The sequence below is a fragment of the Arvicanthis niloticus genome, chromosome 5, assembly GCF_011762505.2.
Source record: "Arvicanthis niloticus isolate mArvNil1 chromosome 5, mArvNil1.pat.X, whole genome shotgun sequence".
NCBI lineage: Eukaryota > Metazoa > Chordata > Mammalia > Rodentia > Muridae > Arvicanthis > Arvicanthis niloticus.
Window position 1 is genome coordinate 10,470,371 of NC_047662.1, and position 19,228 is coordinate 10,489,598.

The following is a 19,228-nucleotide window of genomic DNA, read 5'->3' on the forward strand; positions in this document are numbered from 1 at the left end:
AAAGGCAGTCCCTATCCTCTAGCTTTAGTTCAGCTAAAGATCAGCCAGAGGAGGGAGACACTAAGGCTTTCCGTGTATCAGAGACCAGAGATGCTCAAGGGGTTGCTTGGAGACATCACACAGGGTTTAATTTTCAAATCATTAAAGAATTAAAAAATGTTGTATCTCAATATGGTGCCACTGCTCCCTTTACTCTTGTAATTTTAGAGTTTGTAGCAGAGGAGTGGCTGACTCCTAGTGATTGGAATATGTTAGTGAGAGCAGTTCTTAGTGGTGAAGACTATCTTATTTGGAAATCAGAGTATCATGAGAATTGTAAAGAGACAGCTAGTAGAAACATTCAGGCAGGCAATGGTTGGTCCTTTGATGCCTTAGTAGGAGACGGGCAATTTGCTTCTATTGATAACCAGATGCAATATGATCCAAGTGTATATGCTCAGATTCAAAATGCAGCCATGAAGGCTTGGTGTAAACTCCCAATAAAGGGAGACCCTGGTGCATCTTTAACAACAGTCAGGCAAGGGCCTGATGAGCAATTTTCTGACTTTGTTCATTGATTAATGACAACAGCAGGGAGGATTTTTGGTAATGCAGAGGCAGGTGTAGATTATGTGAAACAACTTGCATATGAAAATGCCAATCCTGCCTGCCAAGTGGCCATTAGACCCTACAGGAAAAAGACAGACCTTACAGGGTACAACAGACTGTTCTGACATAGGTCCCTTCTACCAACAGGGCTTAGCTATGGCAGCTGCTATGCAAGGACAATCAGTAAGAAAATTTTTGGCAAGTAGAGATAAAAAGGCATGTTTTAAATGTGGCAAGCCAAGACACTTTGCAAGAGATTACAAGGCAGAAAATGAGTTAACCCAGAGACAGCCCAGCAAACAGCCTGGGCTCTGCCCACTTTGCAAACGTGGAAGGCATTAGGCTAGTGAATGTAGGTCCAAAAGAGACACACAAGGAAACACCCTTTCCCATAATCAGGGAAACGAGAACAGGGGCCAGCTTCAGCCTCTGACCCAATGCAAGCCAAAACAGGCTTATGGAGCAGTCAGTGTCATACCAACAAACACCAATCCCTTTCGGAACTTAGTCGAGCAACACCAGGAAGCGCAGGACTGGACCTCAGTTCTGCCACCCACACAGTATTAAGCCCAGAAATGGGACCTCAGGCCTTACCCACTGGAGTGTTTGGACTGCTCTATCCAAATGTGTTTGGCCTGATAATGGGAAAAAGCAGTACTACTATTCAGGGACTACAATTTTTTCCTGGAGTTATAGACAATGATTATCAAGGTGAGATTAAGGTAATGGCCCAGGCAATTCAGAATATAGTCACTATTCCTACAGGAAAGAGGATAGCTCAGCTATTGCTACTTCCATTGTACCCTACTGATCACAAATATAAAAATCCTAAAAGAGGATTCTGGCATCCTGATACCAAAAAGAATTTTGCAACAGTCCTCTGGAAAGACCCATTAACTGGAACCTGGAATGGGCCAGATCCAGTGCTTATCTGGGGAAGAGGTTCTGTTTGCATATATTCCCAAACTGCAGATGCTGCACGTTGGCTGCCAGAGAGACTGGTTAAACAAATAGACAACAATAACAAATCCAGGGAGGAGAAACCCCCTGAGAAGCGTATTTTTTCCTTGCAGGAAATATGAAGGAAACATGAAGATGCTTCACAATTGCCTTCAAACTGGAACAGATCAATGAGCAAACCTGACCTGAGAAGTTCTCAATGCTGAAGGGACATCACCACCTGAATCTCCAGGGTGGCTCTATTGGACTCTTGATTCTCTGACTTATGATTTTTTGGGGTACATTGTTTAAACCCATTACAACAGTTGTTATAGTTGTTTTTGGGGTTTGAGATTGACTGAGCAGGGACAGGGAATTTCCTTACTTTTTTGTTAAGATCAAAGCTATGATCAGTTCTGTATTTCTGTGTGTTGCCCTTTAAAAAGAGTATTGCTGTTATACCCACTATTTAGGCATTGCTAAGTCTCTTGTCTCTTGGGTTTATGCTGTTCAACAGACTGATGGCTTTTGTATGGCAACAGATAGATGCTATTCAAATGAAACCCATACAGGTCCATTTTTATAGACTGAAAGTAGGGGACTCTGAAACCTCTGTCATCAAGACTGATGAGGATTAACCTCTAATTTACGCGCTAAGCCGGATAGTCAATGATGGGTAAGAGAGCATACCGAGACCCTTGCCCCTAAAAGAATGGAGGCCTCACCATCCTAAGACAGGAGCAGAACCAATGGCTGTAGAGTATCCAAGCACCAGAAAGGGAGGCTGGGGTCCTTTGTTCCAACCTAGGACAGGCACGGTTTCCGTGAGTTTTCCCAGCCTTCCCTTTTGAAAAAATAATTTAAAAGGGGGACCTGTTGGGAGCCGACCTTTAGCAGAAAGTGGCTAGAAAGCAGCTATCCACATGCTAGCCATGCCTCCAAGGCTTACATCATATCCACGTGCCTACAAAGGGCATGGCAAAAGTGTATAAATACCCTAGATTTCCCTTCAAATAAAGAGACTTGATCAGAACGTCTGTCTTGTCTCCATTACTTGCATCTTTTCTTCTCATCCTCACTCTCTCTCCCTCTAGACCCTGACCGGAAGACTGGAGTGGCAGTTTGAAGCCAGGCAGAGCGGAGAAGGCCACAACATAGTAACTAACCAGGGTTTTTAAGTCTTTTGTCTCAAGCCTAATGTCCTTCACTGGGTCTCAGCTTCCCGCTGTCTCTCATTGAGTGCCAAAAATGTTGCAACTGGCTCCGCTCTACCTGTCTTGTTTAAACTGAAGGAGGAACTGTTAGGATCCTCCTAACTAAGGAAGATCAGTTTTCCAGGTCACCCATATGGCTTTTGGCAGCACCAGAGATTCTCTAGCTGTTGGTTAAAAAAAATGTCAGTGATCACTAGAATGCATTAAACTGATATACAAAGAAAGCACCCCAGAACTTTTAAGCCCACTTACTAGGGAGGCATGACAAACTATTATAAAAATAGATGGCTCAAATGACAAAATTATTTCCTTTCACTGGTCTAGACCAGAAATCTGAAGTGAAGATGCCAGTGAGGCCTGTCTGTGAAGGCTCTAGAGTAGAATTATGCACTTGTCCTCATCTGGGTTTTCACAGTAATGGGTGTTTTGCCTTATAGCAATGTTACTTCTCTCATTTCGGTGTTGGTTAGTTTTTGTCAACTTGACACAAATTGCAATCACCCAGAAGAGGAGTCTAAATTGAGGAACTGACCCCAATAAAGTGACCTATGAGTATAGGTCTGTGAAGCATTTTTTGATAGACTGACGTGAAAGGGCTCAGCCCACTATAGAGAGTACCACTTCTAAGCAGGTGGTCCTAGGTTGTATAATAAAAGTAATATCATTTCCCCATGGTCACTACTTCAGTTCCTGTCTCCAGGTTTTTGCTCTGGCTTCCCTTAATGTTGCACTTTGGTGAAGATGTGTACACCCAGTAAACCTTTTCTTTCACACATGCATTTGGTCAGTGTTTTACTACAGCAATTTCTCAAGTAGATAAAATATGACAACTTCCACCTTCACACTCTTCCATATGTTTTTCATCCTTGGGCTGCAATAATAGCAATCCCATTGTGTTACTTTTCTTGGAAAATAGAACCAAAGTTTATTCATTCCCAAAGAAACACAATGATAGGCCAGAGAAGCAATTTCACCTAAGATTAGTTTAATGAACCAGGTTATTGGAGTCACTAACTGAAGCGTGAGTGACTCAAAGGCAGCTGCATCACTGGGAATCTCAACCCTGCATGCATGATGGATGACTCATGAAAGCAGTAGCCCAAAAATCTTGGTACACTGCCGCACATGCTCTTTTACCCATTGCTACTGCTTATATGACCATAGAGAAGAACCTTGCAAATGTGCCAACTTTCTGAGTCTGGGATGTTGTATGAGCATCTCTCATTTCTCCTCTGAGAAATGTTCCAATTAAGAGGAAATCACCACACAGCATTCCATCTTTCCTCTGTTTCCTCTTTCTATGGTGTTACTTAAGCCATAGTGGGAGTAAAATAAATATCTAATTACATCTGATTTCCATGTATGGCTGAGTATTGGTCCACTATTACACATCAATAGTTAATTATTTTTAGGAGCCATTTATAAGCCTTTACAGCAACAATCCCCCATTATGACACAAACAGACAAACAAAGTTTTCTTCCATGTCTGAAACTGACATTAGGAATATTCTATTATAGGTGTAAACATAAATTTTACAAAGCAATTTAAGTAGCACATCATTCTCATTTTATGACACAACAGTAGTTACTCCAACACAGGGGATCATGACCTCCATAGATACATGTTTTTGTGTGTGTTTGTATCCCTTATGTGTATTCATGCATGCATGTAGATGCTATAAAACATGTGAATAGACTAGAGGACAACTTTTGGGACTTGGTTCTCTCCTTCCACCTTATGTGTTTTAGGAATCAAACTCAGATAATAAGAATTGGCATTAATCACCCTTATCCATTGACCTATCTTCCTGGCTACCCACACGCACTTTTTTAAAAACAGAAGGTGGCCATTATTAACCCCAGGACACCACCCTAACCAACTTCTTTCTTGCTCTCTCCTGAAAACTATCCCATCTCGTCTGGTGGACTGGGTATGAAATACTACCTCTCTTATACCAGTTTCTCCAATGATACCTATCCTTCCTCTATTGCCCCTCCACCCTTGACATTCTGGGGGAGACTCAGCCAGCAATCATCAAGTGTCTCTAATGGTTCTTATGAGGGCATCTGTCAGAGGCTGATCCTTTGTATTGTCTCAGATTGTACAACCTTTGTCTCAAGAAGAAATGAATCATTATATTGCCCAGTGTTTCTGCTTCGATGGCACAAAGACTGATCCTACAAGCCATGTTCTACATACTCACAAGAAAGCCCATGAGAGGCTCTTTCATCCCACAACTGACACTTCAACTCAAGCAGTTTAGACACTGTGTATTCCTGATGATCACACTTCCGTTACTTAGCTGTTATATGGTCCCTGTCTTCATACTAAATTATTGATTTTTTCAATATTGAACTGGGAAGAATATCCACATGTCTTTTTCTTGTTTCAATTCTTCCCTTTCATTGCATGATAAATTCTTTCTGGGTAGACAGTCCAGTCTTTATTGTATGCCTTACTGCTCACAGCAAGGCTATAGAATATCTTCCACATCCTGCTTATAGTTCTGTCTCATACATGTTACTTTTAGAGACTGCAGCTCACTCTCTAGTCTCTCTGCTATTTGGACAAATCACCATACTTGATTGTCATTGAGAACATAATAAAGAAGATGGTATCTATCCTACATGTCCTGGTTTATATAGCAAAAGTATGTTCATACATGAGGATTTTTTGTCTCTAAATTAGCTAATCCCCAGGGATATCAGCTATATCATAGATGTTGATGTATGAGACAAAAAATAATGTGGGGCTAAGACAAGGAGCAACTGTGGAGCTAATTTCTGATACTAGGCATATCAGGTTAGCAAAAAGAGAGAACAGTGTGTGGGTAACTTTTCCATATACTTGTCTGTGGTTTTTCTCAAATGTTACTTGACACACAAGGCCTGAGTTTGCTCTGGAGGGAAGGAAGACCCAGAGGGCACTTGACATGACTTTTGCAAGTGTTCCAAATCTCCCATACATGTAACTGTACTCTGACATCATTCCCCAGCAAGTTCTCACCCTGTGTCACACTTCTAACCAGCTGTTGATGCTCCAGGTCCTGTGAGAAAGCCCAACATGCCCTGGGGACAAGGTGCTAGGGATCTTCTCCAGGTGGGGATCTGGTGCAATCCATTAAGCATCACAAAGAGATGTTCCCAGAATGTCACAGTTGCCTGCAGTGGGAAGGGGCAGGATCTGATGTCACTCTGTGTGTTATAAAGCACCTGGATCTGTGGAGGAGAGAGTTCTATAAGTTCTTTCCAACAGATAGGTTTTCTTCAGCTTAATCTGAAAGAACACGACCACCATGATCTTGGTGATAATACTCTTCACCACTGCAAGCTTCTTGGTTCTGGGGGTCAGTGTATGGGTTCTCATAAAAGAGATCTTCACTGTACATGTTCCTCCTCCCATCCCCCAACGAGTGAGATTTCATGTTCTCCACTACTTCTTCCAGCTGACAATAACATTGGTAAGTGTTTTGGTTTTTATTTTATGACTCGGTCATGTCAGGGGTAGAGAGACTCCCAGCCTTGGGAAAAAGTTGGCAAAGATCCATATAATTTAAGATCATAGATCACTGATCACAGATACCAGTCAATGATGATGACAGACATTGTGATAAGGACTTCTTAAATACTGTGAACCTCCTATAGAGTGTCACTGTCATTGACTACCCTCAGCAGAAAAAAAGTTGTATACAGTTGATTTTCTTAGTTTTTTTGAAGATCCTCTTTGGGTGTGTGATTGTTTCCTTTTGGAAGCCTAGGTGAACTACCTCAGTGTTTAGTTTCTGTATTGCTCCTTTATTGAGTCAGCATAGGTTGGACCTCTGTGCAGTGCTAAGGTTCTTGGAAAGTATAGTTACAAAGTTGGGGGAGGGCCTGGACATAAGCATGAGGAGACAGACCCAGTCCTTGTCAGCCCACTCTGGGAAAAGTCTCTTCGAGCTTTCCACCCACAGTGCATTCTGGATAAGATGAGAGAAAACTTCTCCTTCTGTATTTCCTAGCAAACATAAAAAGACTCGTGCATGGAGCCAGTGCTGTGCTGTGTTTATCCCCTATGACACCCTCAATCTCTCTGTATGTCCACTGGGACTATTCACTTTACCACACTGGGCATTGAATACATCATCTGGTCATGTGTCAACAAGGCTCTAAGAACAGGGATGTGAATGCATAAGAAAACATCACTCTTAGCTTCCCTGTAGTAACAAGTAATGCACACTCATGAACATCCCTGACTATGAGAAAGAAAAGGCAGTAGGAGACCATAATTCCTGCTAGGGAGAGGCACAAGACACCTGTCTTGCTGAGAAGAGACACCTGAGCCAGTAACTAAAAGAAGATGAGGGAACAGGCACATATATTTCTTGTTGCTTCAGAGATCCAAGGGCCTGGATTTTGGAGGATCATCAAGGAGTTCAGTGTAATAGAAGAAGAGAAGAGGAGAAGGAAAGACAATGGCATCAGGGGGTGCGTTTGTAGACTGTGTGAACTTCTAAAGATGTTCTCAGGTCATTGGTGCTTTCTCCTATAAGATGAGAAGCCACATGACAATCAACTCTACATACATCCAATCTTCTAGATGGAGTCCACTATTATAGCATGTCCTGGTGTCTATCAGCCTGTTAAGAGTAAAAAGCTGAGCTCACCAGTCCAGTCTTCACTTCAGATGATACTGTTCTTATAGTCCAAGGCTGACCTGTTGTAAAATATTTGAGGCTACTAGGCTGTAGTGCCACCCTTTGATGCCTCAAAAATCTAAAGTGCCCTTGACTTCAAGCTTACCAGTAGATTGTATCCCTGTCACTCACACTTAAAGCACACCATATAGTTTCTAACAAGTATATGTTTGATACTTAAGGTATCATGGAAAAGAGGATCACCATGGGTAAACTTCATTGTTTGGTAATTTTCATAACCCACCAACTTTATGGCACCCAGAAAGCTCTAAAGTGCATGGAAATTAGTTCTGCTTTGTGGCTAAGGGAATGATGAGGTAAAAGTCGCTGAGTCACCTAGAATAAGGCACATAGTTTAGGGTAGATGTTGAACTAGGCATGGGGTACATAGCTGAGAAGACTGTACAGAGAAACCTCAAGTCTGTAGTAGGCTATGGGCCAGCACTCACCTTTGCTTTGGACTGTGTGTGACAGAGGGTGTGGTGTGTCATTATGTGAGCATGGGATTAGAAACAGTGGCTTTTCTCCCATTTTTGCTTGTATGATTGTGTTTGGGTTTGTTCTTATTTCTTTAAGACAGGGTCTTACTGGGTAGCTCCAACTGTACTGAAACTCGCTATGTAGGCCAGACTGGTCTCAAACTCACAAAGATCTGCCTGCCTCAGCCTCCCAAGTGCTTAGATTAAAAGTGTGTACCACAACCACCAGGCCTCATGATGTGTTTTTAAGGAATTGGTAAAGCAATCACAACCAGGCACTCACTTGCTTACAGGAAACAATTCCACCAAATTAAGAGCTTTGGGTAAGCCGTGAGTTGAGACACACTGAATATTGGGCAACAGTCATAAAGTGGATTTGGAAGGTAGCTAACTGGTCTTTTGTTCTTTATCTCCCCAGGGGAATGTACTGGAGAAGATGAAAATTTGCTCCATGCCCCACTTTTTCCGCTTTATACAGGACCTCTTGGTATCCTGTAAAAAGAATAACTTTGGTGTGTTGGTGAAGAACATGCATTTTGGTACAATCCCTGTGAGGCTGTTTCAGCCCAAGTCAACCTCCTCTGGACCCCGGAGAGGCATCATCTACTACCATGGAGGAGGTTGTGTTTTTGGTAGCCTGGGTAAGAAGCATTTCTGAAGCACAGGAAAGGAGGGTGTTCTCATGACTGACCTAACTACATCTACATTCCTGGTGGGAATTATGAGCAGGGAGCCAAAGAAAGCAGCAGTCAGAAATTCTTCTGGGGGGGTCCCAAATTGAGGCTGCAGGTTGTGTCAATCAATAAGGTTGACATATTTATGGAAATGTTTTCTACAATAAGTTTTAGTCCAGGAGGGGAAACAGTGTCACAAACAGTCAAATGCTTGGTGTGATTCTTCCCATTCGTTCTCAAAGCCTCTGGCTCATCCAAGATCCCAAACTCATATCTCTCAGCTATGCTGGACTACCTTAGTGCAGTCAATCTGTAACCACCCAGCCCCTTCAGCTGGACATTGTGACGGAAACCCTCTTCTCAATTTCTTAATTTATAGTCTGTTCCTCTTTCTGAACAGCAAGGGTCTTAAAGCAGACTTCAGAACAGGCAGTCTAGCCTCTTCTTTGGCCCTTTGATATTATTCACCATACAATCACTTTTATCCAGTTCTGCCCTTACTACACTGCAGCACAGACTGTTATTCTGCACAGTAGACATGCTGAGCTCATCACTGTTGGTCTTCTATGCATGCTACTTTATTCTCAAAACATGCCTTTATAGGTGAATACCCACTTGATCTTGGACCTTTTCACAAATGGCCTCTCTAGCATGCCCTCCCCCAACATCTACCTCCAGAATTTTTCTGCCATTCTGAGGTTAAATTCCTACACTCTGACTTTACTCATGACATCTTTCTTGTATATATTTATGGCATTTGTCACTTTCTGAGCTTGCTTTGGTTCACTAATCCTTGTGGGGTTTTTTGTTTGCTGTCTTTGTGCCTTTAGTAAGAATGGGAATGTTAAGAGGAAAAGAAGACCTGTGTGATATGTTGCTGGATCCCCAGTTCTTTGCCTTATTGTTTGTATTTTTTGACAGACTGTATAAACACATGGATATAATTATCTGTTGGTGGTTGAGTTAAAGGATAAATTTACAAGGGAATAAATAGTTGAATGAGCAGGAAGCATAGGTGTAGACAAGGACAGATGGGTGGCCTTAAATAGAAACAGCATAAGCATTTCCTTGCTGCCACCTGGTGGTAGAAATATTCATGGCTATTTTACATCTGAAGGTGTTGCTATGATGCTCACAAATTAACTATGATCAGAACCCGGGTATGGGTCCTTGTCCAGGAGCATTTTTCTATCTCAGAAACCTTTGGAAGCCTAGATTGCCAAGCTCTTAAGTGGCATAAAACACCCATAGAAATGCTACTTATGTGAGTTGCTTAATTCTGGGTGCCTTTTAGGTTCAGTATCCATAGAGATACATCACCGATCACAACCCTTTTCTATTCACTCCAAGTAGGGTAAGTGGCAGGTATAAAGCCATGAAGCTGGAGCAACTTGAGGCTCTTAAGGTGAGGAAGGATGTGAGTGGGACACAGTGGATGGAAGCAGAACAGGTGGAAGAGCCAAAGTTGTGTTTAAGAGGAACTCCATGTTGGCTGTCCATTAGTGTCATACCCATTCCCAAGTTGCCTTCTATAATCCAATTCATTCCTTGTTTAAGAGAGTCCCAGACATCTGTATTTAAGAAAGCATGAATGGTGCTAATATACAGCAAGGCTGCAGCATGATTGTTAAGAACCTTGAGTAGAGGAGCTAGCATCCTGCCTCAGTGGATACTTCTCAGTGCATTGGCCTCAGCACCTGTTTTTCACTTCTTACCATATCATTGAAGGTTCTTGTTTCCACCTAGCAATTTGTTGATATTACTACATTATTTGGTAACATTTACAAAATCCTGTTACCTGAGTTCCTACTTCAGAATCATTGGTTCAGTGGGTTTGAGCATCCTGTGAACATGTCCACAGACTACCCAGTGCTTCTGTATGACAACAGCCAGAGCTGGACACAGTTAAGCTGAAGATGCATTTCTCATGTTTTCTGCCTGGCACTGTATCTGAATATGCAACCTGGTCATTATAGAGGTTCCACCTTCTGGAACTTCAGATGTACCATCCCCCTAACTGAAATGACACATCCTGATTTTGTGTATTTTTATTTAATATGAAATATATAAAATTATTAGTATTTCTAAAAAGTCATTCCAAACTCCACAGTCTTGGCTTTGGATATTTCAGATCCCCCAAGTTCCTAGTCCTCAGTTTCCTTACTATAAAGTACAATAACACAAAAGATGAGCCAAAAGTCCCCTTGAGCCCTGACATTGAGAGTTGATGACTGGCTTTACTGAGAAGATCTGGCCAGAGTCACTTCAGAGGTGGCAAGAATAAGAACACAGGGAAGATGTCACTTTCTTACTCATAGTGGGTGTTTCTGTCCTAGGATTGTGGTAGAAGTTCTAGATCCTCTTCATGAGATGCATTAGAACCGCTCTTGCCTTACAGATTCTTACCACAACACATGCAGTTACCTGGCCCGGGAAACAGATTCGGTGCTACTGGCAGTGGGGTAAGTAGCTTATAATAGACATTAGCTTTGTCAGGTTCCTGGTTGAGCTGTGGTGGAGTGAATAGAAGATTAGAAGGCCCTACTATGCTCTGTACCACTCCATGCCCACTCATTAAGTGAAACAGAAAGGCCCATCATGAGATAAAGGAATCTAGGCAGGAGAAAAAAGAAATAAAACTTTCCAACAACTGACACCAAATCGAATACCTTCTTTATCATAGTTTAAAATAATTAAAATCAGTAGAATATATTCTGTGAATACCCAGAGACCTAATAAATTGATGTGAGAAGAAACTAAGTGATGGATCTAGGGATCAGAGTGCCCTAGTTACTTTTCTGTTGGTGTTATAAAACACCACAACCAAAGAAAACTTAAGGAAAATAGAATTTACTTCTGTTCATGATTCCAGAAGAATGAGAGTCCATCTTGACTAGATAGCAGTAGAAGTATCAAGCAGAGAGTACACATTCTCAACCATAAGCACAAAGCAGAGAGTGAATAGAAAATAGTACAAGGCATAAGCACCCAAATCCCACTCACAGTGACCTCCTTCTTCCAGCAAGGCTCCACCTCCCAAAGGCTCCACAACCTTGCTAAACAGTGCTACCAACTAGAAATCAGATATTCAAATATCTGAGCCTATAAGAGACAGTCCTCATTCAAACCACCACATGGAGTACTCTTCCTCTCAGCTGGCTGGCATTGGCATGGCAAAGATGATGGAGAAGTGAAAGATGGCTCAGATCAAGGTCAAGGTTATTGTTTGAGTGAGAGTGTGCTGTTAAAACTCACAGACTCAAATGCTAGACACGCAGGAGGAAGGTGGAGATTGACTTAAGAGCCAACTCTAGTCTTCTGGAAACAAAAGGGGTTCTGAGTGAATGGGGGCAGAAGGGGCTGCTTACTAAAATTCTGTCTCTTGTTCTAAGAGATTATGAGGAAATGGAGCATAGTAAAGTTTTAAAAGAAAGTAATGAGAAAGTCAAAACTTCCCTGTTATATTTCCTCCACAGTGGTTCCCTCACACCTCAGCCTAAGTAGATAGTGCATATATTGTGACTAGAGAAAGCTACTAAATGTATTTAGTCAGGATTCTCTAGAGAAACAGAACTTATATAATATATATTGAAAAGTGAGATTTATTAGAGAGCCTTGCAGTGCATTGCAGGCTAGATGATCCAGCTGTGTCCTAATGGAGATCGAGAATTCAATAGTTGTTCTGTCTACAAGACTGGATATCTCAATAGTCACACTCTGATGCACAAGTCTCAAAGGATTGCTAGAGAGCTCTTGGTCTTTGAGTATATGTTGGAATTACAATATAGGTTCTAATACCACATAAGGAATGCCTCAGGAACAGAATGGATAAGCTTGCCAGCAAGACTGAGAGAAAGCAGGCAAAATGCAAAAGTTCCCTGCTCTGTATCCTTTTATGTGGGATGCCTGCCACAAGAACATGTGGCATTTAAGGTGGATATTCCAACCTCAACTGGTCCAATCAAGAAATCCCCTCACACTCATTGGTTAGATTTTTGTTGCGTTCAGATGTGGTCAAGTTGCTAATCATAATTAGCCAACACAATAAGCATGTATGGTTCTCTCTGATAGCAGGAGAAAGGCGTCATCTTTAGAATCTCCAGGGACCTCTCCTTACCTGGCTGCTATGGTGTCTGAACTTTCATTTTTGAAACCCAAATCTCAGAAGGCATTGCAGACTCTAAAGATCTCTCACATGCAAAGCACAGAAATAGACATACCTCCACTGGCCTCTGTACACCATTTGTGCTATGCTTCCTCTTTGCAATTTAGATGTATGCAACAAGCTTCCTGACTACCCATAGTGGTATTTTGTGGGGAATTACAGAGATCTGGACTGTAAGGTTGAGTATTGTGAGGCAGTGGCTGATTTTGTCTAGCCAAAGAAAGGACTGTGAGATGCCAAAGAACTGCAGAAAATAGTGCCTGGGATGAATGCCTAAGAGAGGTTGAAATACAAGGAGACCTTCGCTCAGTCCTCTTTTTTCTCCTGCTGCCCTGCACTGCCCTTTTATCGTCTCACTTCTTCCCTGTTACGTTCAGCTGAACCAACTTCATCTTGACTTTAATCTTTGCCTCCCCATCTTGACTGACAGGCAATAAGACAAGTTATTGCCTTGTCCCTGTCATTTCTTGTTTTCCAAATTTTAGCACAATTGGCTTTCAACTTGTCTAATCCTGTGTAGGGTATTATTATTATTATTATTATTATTATTATTATTATTATTATTATTATTATTTTTCCATATGGATTTGAATGGAGAATGTCTGCCACTCTGACTCTGGGTAGGATCTTCTAAGTCAGGTACAAAACAATAAAAACAATGGGAGTAACTCGTCACCTATGCTTTTTTTTTTCTGTTATGTGATAAAATCCCTGGACCAAAAACAGTAGAGGAAAGATTTGTTTTAGTTTATAACTCTGAGTCACAGTTCATTATTAAGGAATATTAAGGAACTTGAAAGCAGACCTGCTTACGAATTCACAAAGCATTATCTCTAACTAAGGAACTCAATTCACAGCCAAGTATGACAGGAACCATGGAGGATGCTCCTTGCTTGCTGGCTTGTAAGCTCACACTTCATAGCTCAGGGCCACATACCTAAGGTATGGTGCTGCCCATTGAGGCATTCACCCTCCTGTGCCAATTAATAATCAAGGTAACCACTCCATACACAGACATGCCCACAGAATTACCTGAATTAGAAAATTCTCCATTTAAGGCTCTCCTCTCAGGTAACTACAGGCTCTATTAGGTTGACAGTTAAAGCTAACCAGGATATCCTCTTGATTTGTTTGGGTCATTCTTAGGGCTTAACCAGGCTCTTCCTTCTCTGGGGATAGAGATCACTATTTGAATAACCATTACTAAACACCTTGTCTGCGCTAGTATGCTATGTTTTCTTGTTGTTGGTGGTTTCCTCTTTAGGTACCGCAAACTTCCTGACTATCGTCACCCTACTGCTTACAAGGATTGCCTGAATGCCACCATCCACTTCTTGAGAGAACTTAAAACCTATGGGGTAGACCCTGCACGGGTGGTGGTTAGTGGAGAAAGCATTGGAGCTGGGGCTGCAGCCATTATTGCCCAGGAATTATTGGGCAGAAAAGATCTTCCTCAGATTCGGGCTCAAGTCCTGATTAATCCAATCATCCAGGGGGTCAATTTTCAGTTACCATCTTACCAGCAGTATTCAAATGCTCCATTTATGTCTAGGAAATTTTTGATGACTTGTGCATGTAAGTATCTGGCCATTGACCTGTCCTGGATAGATGCCATGTTGAAAGGTACTTTTATACCCCCAGAAAACTGGAAAAAGTATGAGAAATGGGTCAGCTCTGACAACATCCCCCAAAGATTCAAGAGCCACGGCCCACAACCTGAGTTTCCTGGACCTTTTAATGAGGCTGCCTATTTGGAAACTAACCATATTTTCAGTTTACAAACTTCACCTCTCCTGGCAGATGACAAGGCTATTGCTCAGCTTCCTGAAGCCTTCCTAGTGAGCAGTGAGTATGATGGTCTCCGTGATGACACTTTACTTTACAAGAAACGATTGGAAGACCAGGGGGTTCCTGTGACCTGGTGCCATTTGGAAGATGGGTTTCATGGATGCATATTTTTATTTGATATGAAAGCTTTCTCTTTTTCTTGTTCACAAAAGGCTATGAGTTCTACAATCAGTTTCATAAAGGGCATATGAGATCTCAAGCGTGCAGCCAGTAGTTAAATAAATTGCTCAACATGCACAATTAAATGCTTTAGCACTACAAATGAACAACTCTTAAAAAACAAGTAAACAAGTAGACTGAAAACAAGCAGAATGGAAAATAAAATAAAAAAAAAACAAAAACAAAACCAATAAAGGAAAAGAAAGAAAAATGTACGTGATAGTAACCACATAAGAAGAATAAGTCAAGGATGACCTCTGACATCAGCGAAAGGCTTTTCTGAATACATCATGTCATAAGGTCATAAGGGTGAGACATAAGACAGAGCTGAGGACCTGCTGAGTGCATGGGTTCTCACTATGTCTGTTTTCTTCCTTCAATGGCAGTGTTCAATGATGCATCTAGCAGAACTCTACCACTATCCTTAGAGAATGAGATTTCTTAGAGGCATTATTCTATAGTGCTGTGCCAATTTGATGCCACCAACCTCTCACATGATCACTGATGGATGAATCTATATCAGTGATGATAAAGCATTGCAGGAGACACACTTCTGGTGGATGAAGTCAAAATCACTGGTTACCATCTGATTCACATATTTTTTTTCTGTCCCAAAAATCTTTGCAGAAGAACTCTGTAGACCCATATACCCTTAAGATGGATCATAAGAAAATTCCATAAGCATTTGTAGGAAAAAAGAGTCAGGGAATGGGGAAAAGAGGAAGAATGAAAGGAAAGAGTGAACTCTGAGGAGTGACAAGCCTTGCCTGGACTCAAATTTTTAATTGGGGAGAGAAGACTCTCATCTGTCAGGAGGCATACTCTCAAGTCAAGGCTCTCTTACGAGTATCTGAGACCAGCTAGAATATGAAAAGTACTGCACTGAGACAATAGAAAGCACAACCTGTAAGAAAGACCTCACACATTGAAGGTACCATCTTGTAGGGATCCTAATTCATTCAAAGGATGTCTTTGGAAGCAAATGTCCAGGAAAGTGTTTCCTTGGGGTTTACACACAGAATTTAATACATGATACTGTGAGTCAAGGGAACTGGGATACATCTTAAGCTGTCCTAAATGTCATCTATATGGTACTGTATTTGAAGGCATAAAAGATGCAAGATTGGAGAGGGTCATGGAAAGTGGATAAGGCTTAGTACAGTATGTCAGCATCAGAGTCCCTGCAGAGAAGTTCTGTGAGGCCATTGAATTAAGCTGCAAATATGAAGCCTCAATTACAATAGTGACCACATGATACTGGCCAGGACTATGAGATGTCCACCAAGGATAGCTTTAGTTGTGGAGTGGAAACTCTAAGGGAGAAGCTGAATGTGGTACAGGTGACAGTTCTGGAGAAGTGAAGCTACTAAAGCCCTTTGTAATCAAGGTTGCATTATAAATCCTAAATACTGGACATGGGAGCTGCAAGATTTTGTATTATTTCAGCTGGATTTTGGTTTTGCTTTGGTATGATTACTTCATTGCTATATCTTGCTCTTCCATTTTGGAGTAAAAATATTGTATGATATTGTATGATGTAAGAATATTTGATGTAAAATATAAATGTTTTTAATTTTTTAGAAGTTCACAGTTAAGAGACTTTAGAATTTTAAAGATAATTTGGATCTTTAAACTTGGACCATATCTTATATTGTGGGGGGAAAACATTGAGAACAATGAGTAGAAGCTGGAGGTTAAAAGTATTTGTGTGTCACTTTGTCAAGGGGTAAACTATGATAGCTTTAGTTACCAACTTGACACAATCTAGAATCACATATAAAGAAAGTCTCAGTGAGATGTTGCCTACATTAGGTTGACCTGTGGGAATGTCTGTGGGAGATCAACAAACATAATCTCCCACAGACATCCCCACAGGTCAACCTAATGTAGGAAAGACCCAGCCTACTGTGGAGAGCATCATTCCAAAGGTAGAGAGCCTTTTTTTCATTTTTCTTATTTTATATTTTATTTACATTTCAGATGCTATCCCCTTTCCCTATTTCCTCTCCCTAGAAAACCCCCATCCCATGTCCCCTTTTCCTTTTATACATTTTTTAAAGTGTTAGTCAAAGGCTTTATACGTTTGGTAATGCTCAATCAGAAGTGTAACCCAATACCCAACCTAGATATATAAACTGTCTTTGACTGGTGGAGGCACATGGACATCTGCCTCCATGCCCCCTCACCCTCTCTTTCTCTCTCTCATCACCTTGCTTCTCCTCTCCATCACCTTCTCCTCTCCTTACTCCATCTCTTCCTCTCGGTACTCCTTCCCCCTTAGCTGCTCCTACATATCACCCTTCCTGTTAAAATAACACTTTTCTTTCAAAATACAATTAGAGCATAATTATTCCTATTTGTACCAGTAAGTTACAAGATAATCCTAATACCCAGTCCATCATTTTGTTGACTAACCAGAACCTCTGTCGTCTCTCCTAACTAAAACACTTAGTTTTGAACCTGGCTTTTTCCTTGGCTTAGAATAAATGCCAGCTGAAAACCTTCCACTCAGATCTTTTCTCTCAAAGTAAATAGCCAGGATTGACTATGAGACTATAGGTCTTCAACCCTGTCAGAAATCTAGAATGACTGAGTTAACTGAAATTATGGGAAGCACAAAGCATAGCTTCTAAAACTTAGCCAATTTATAGAGACCGCTGAACACCTGGGCAGCCCCTATACTACAGAACGTTGGAGCATCAAATCTTCAGCCTTCTGGCCCAGAATCATCTGACAGACCTTAGTGATGCAAAATTATTAAGGGCTGATTACTCTGTCTAGGCAGATACAATCAGTCGACTATTCTGCAAGTGTATCCTTTTCTGGACAGTAATTTGTCTGTAGATGGAAAGAGGCAATTCTTGCCTTGTGGCTGTCTCTGCACAACTGGAGTAACTCCAAAGATGCTCAATTTCATCTTAGAATCCAAGACAGGAAGCTGTCAGGAGCAGACAGGTCTCTAATCAAAATGAACATTAATATAGAGATGTTTGTCAAGTCAATTCTGTGGACTTCTGATGTTTTGAAAACCAACTATCCATGTAAGATAAACTGGACTGCTGTCTGTTAACTCCTCTAAGCTATTTCTAAATAAAACATAGAGAACACCCTAACAATAAACTCCAAGCCATGAATTTGCTATAGTCCCTTAACTCACAGGCTAACCATCTCAAATCTGTTAAAAAAGTTAAAGAAGGACTGGGTCTAAGCCTTGTATTCCTAAATGTTATACAGGCACAATGCCTATGTGAGTACCAATATTCATCTCATTTTTATATCAATAAGAAACTCGTACCAATGAAAACCTTAAATTTGAAATCAAAGTAAATTTTCTACCATTTAAGAGCTTATAACTTCATCTTGATAATAATTATACAGATTTCTATCAATAGGTTGTGGTTATGCACTAAATCCTAGTTAATCCTCCCTGTTCCAACAAAACCTCTACTTATCCCTAGAAAGACAGTCCAATATTAACCACCTTAGTCCCCAAGCCCAGGGAATAGGGGTGCTGACTCTTTGTTAACTTCTTCAAGCTGATTACGGGCATTGAGATATTAGAAGAGGGGTGGGGGGAAGAGTAAATTGATAAGCCTCTGACACTGTGTCTTCACTGCATCCAGTTGAAATTCCAGGACATCTGAAGTTTGAGAGGGTCTGCTCGGTTTGCTTGATGGGTACATCTACACAATGGAGTATTACTCAGCTATTAAAAATAATGAATTCGAGAGCCTTTAAATGAGCAGAAGACAAGTAAACAAACAAGCATGCATGCATGTACTTCTCTCTGATCTTGACTATGGATGTTATGCAACTAGCTAGTTGAGTTTCTGACTTTCCACAATGAGTAACCATAACCTAGAATTCTAGCTGAAATAAACCAAATTTTACCTTGTAACTTTGTGTTGGCATATTTCAAAATAGCAAAAGAAGTGAAAGATCCTCTATCTCTGTTGCCTACAATACTTATAGGCTCTTTCTTGGTTTGGCTTCACTCCTGTCTGCAGTTCTTTTTGCCAGATATCACAGGTCCTGGCACCACTAACATTCTGGAGTTTTCTTCAGTAGATGAACTCTCAATGGGATATAACTGTCATCACAGTTCACTTCCTTTTGAGACGGTTGTATAAACATCACATTCCATTATTCTTGTTTCCTTTAAGTTTCTTACCATTTACTTAGACCACTAGAAACTCCAATTTGAATGTATATAACCTTATTCAGCTCAGTGACAATGATGGCAAGAGAGAGGCACCTCTGAAACAGTGTGGGGAAAAAGAAGTAAATTCTGTAATGTATCCTCTTACCTGCCTACACACATAAACAGTGTGGTACACAGTCTCCTTCAGCTGCCTTCAGATCAAGATGTACAACTCTCAGCTCCGTGTCCAGCACCATGTCTACCTGCATGATGCCATGCCCCACACAATGACAATAATGGACTAACCCTCTAAAACTGTAAGCCAGCCCCAATTAAATGTTTTTT

At 41.1% G+C, this 19,228-nt stretch overlaps 1 protein-coding gene across 1 annotated transcript; it reads left to right on the plus strand.

Moving 5' to 3' along the window:
* The first annotated feature begins 6,037 nt into the window (after positions 1-6,037).
* LOC117709461 (arylacetamide deacetylase-like 4 family member 1) lies at positions 6,038-14,774 on the plus strand. The gene is made up of 4 exons (XM_034503859.1): positions 6,038-6,202; positions 8,315-8,537; positions 10,969-11,032; positions 14,000-14,774. Exons 1-4 carry the CDS (start codon positions 6,038-6,040, stop codon positions 14,772-14,774), a joined length of 1,227 nt encoding a protein of 408 aa, XP_034359750.1.
* Positions 14,775-19,228: the final 4,454 nt, after the last annotated feature.

Bases quoted from the DNA above. Each gene is read 5' to 3' on its own strand.
- LOC117709461 (XM_034503859.1), top strand. From the start codon at position 6,038: ATGATCTTGGTGATAATACTCTTCACCACTGCAAGCTTCTTGGTTCTG. The intron at 8,538-10,968 runs GTAAGAAGCATT...CTTGCCTTACAG, and splicing joins TTGTGTTTTTGGTAGCCTGG to ATTCTTACCACAACACATGC. The intron at 11,033-13,999 runs GTAAGTAGCTTA...TTTCCTCTTTAG, and splicing joins TCGGTGCTACTGGCAGTGGG to GTACCGCAAACTTCCTGACT.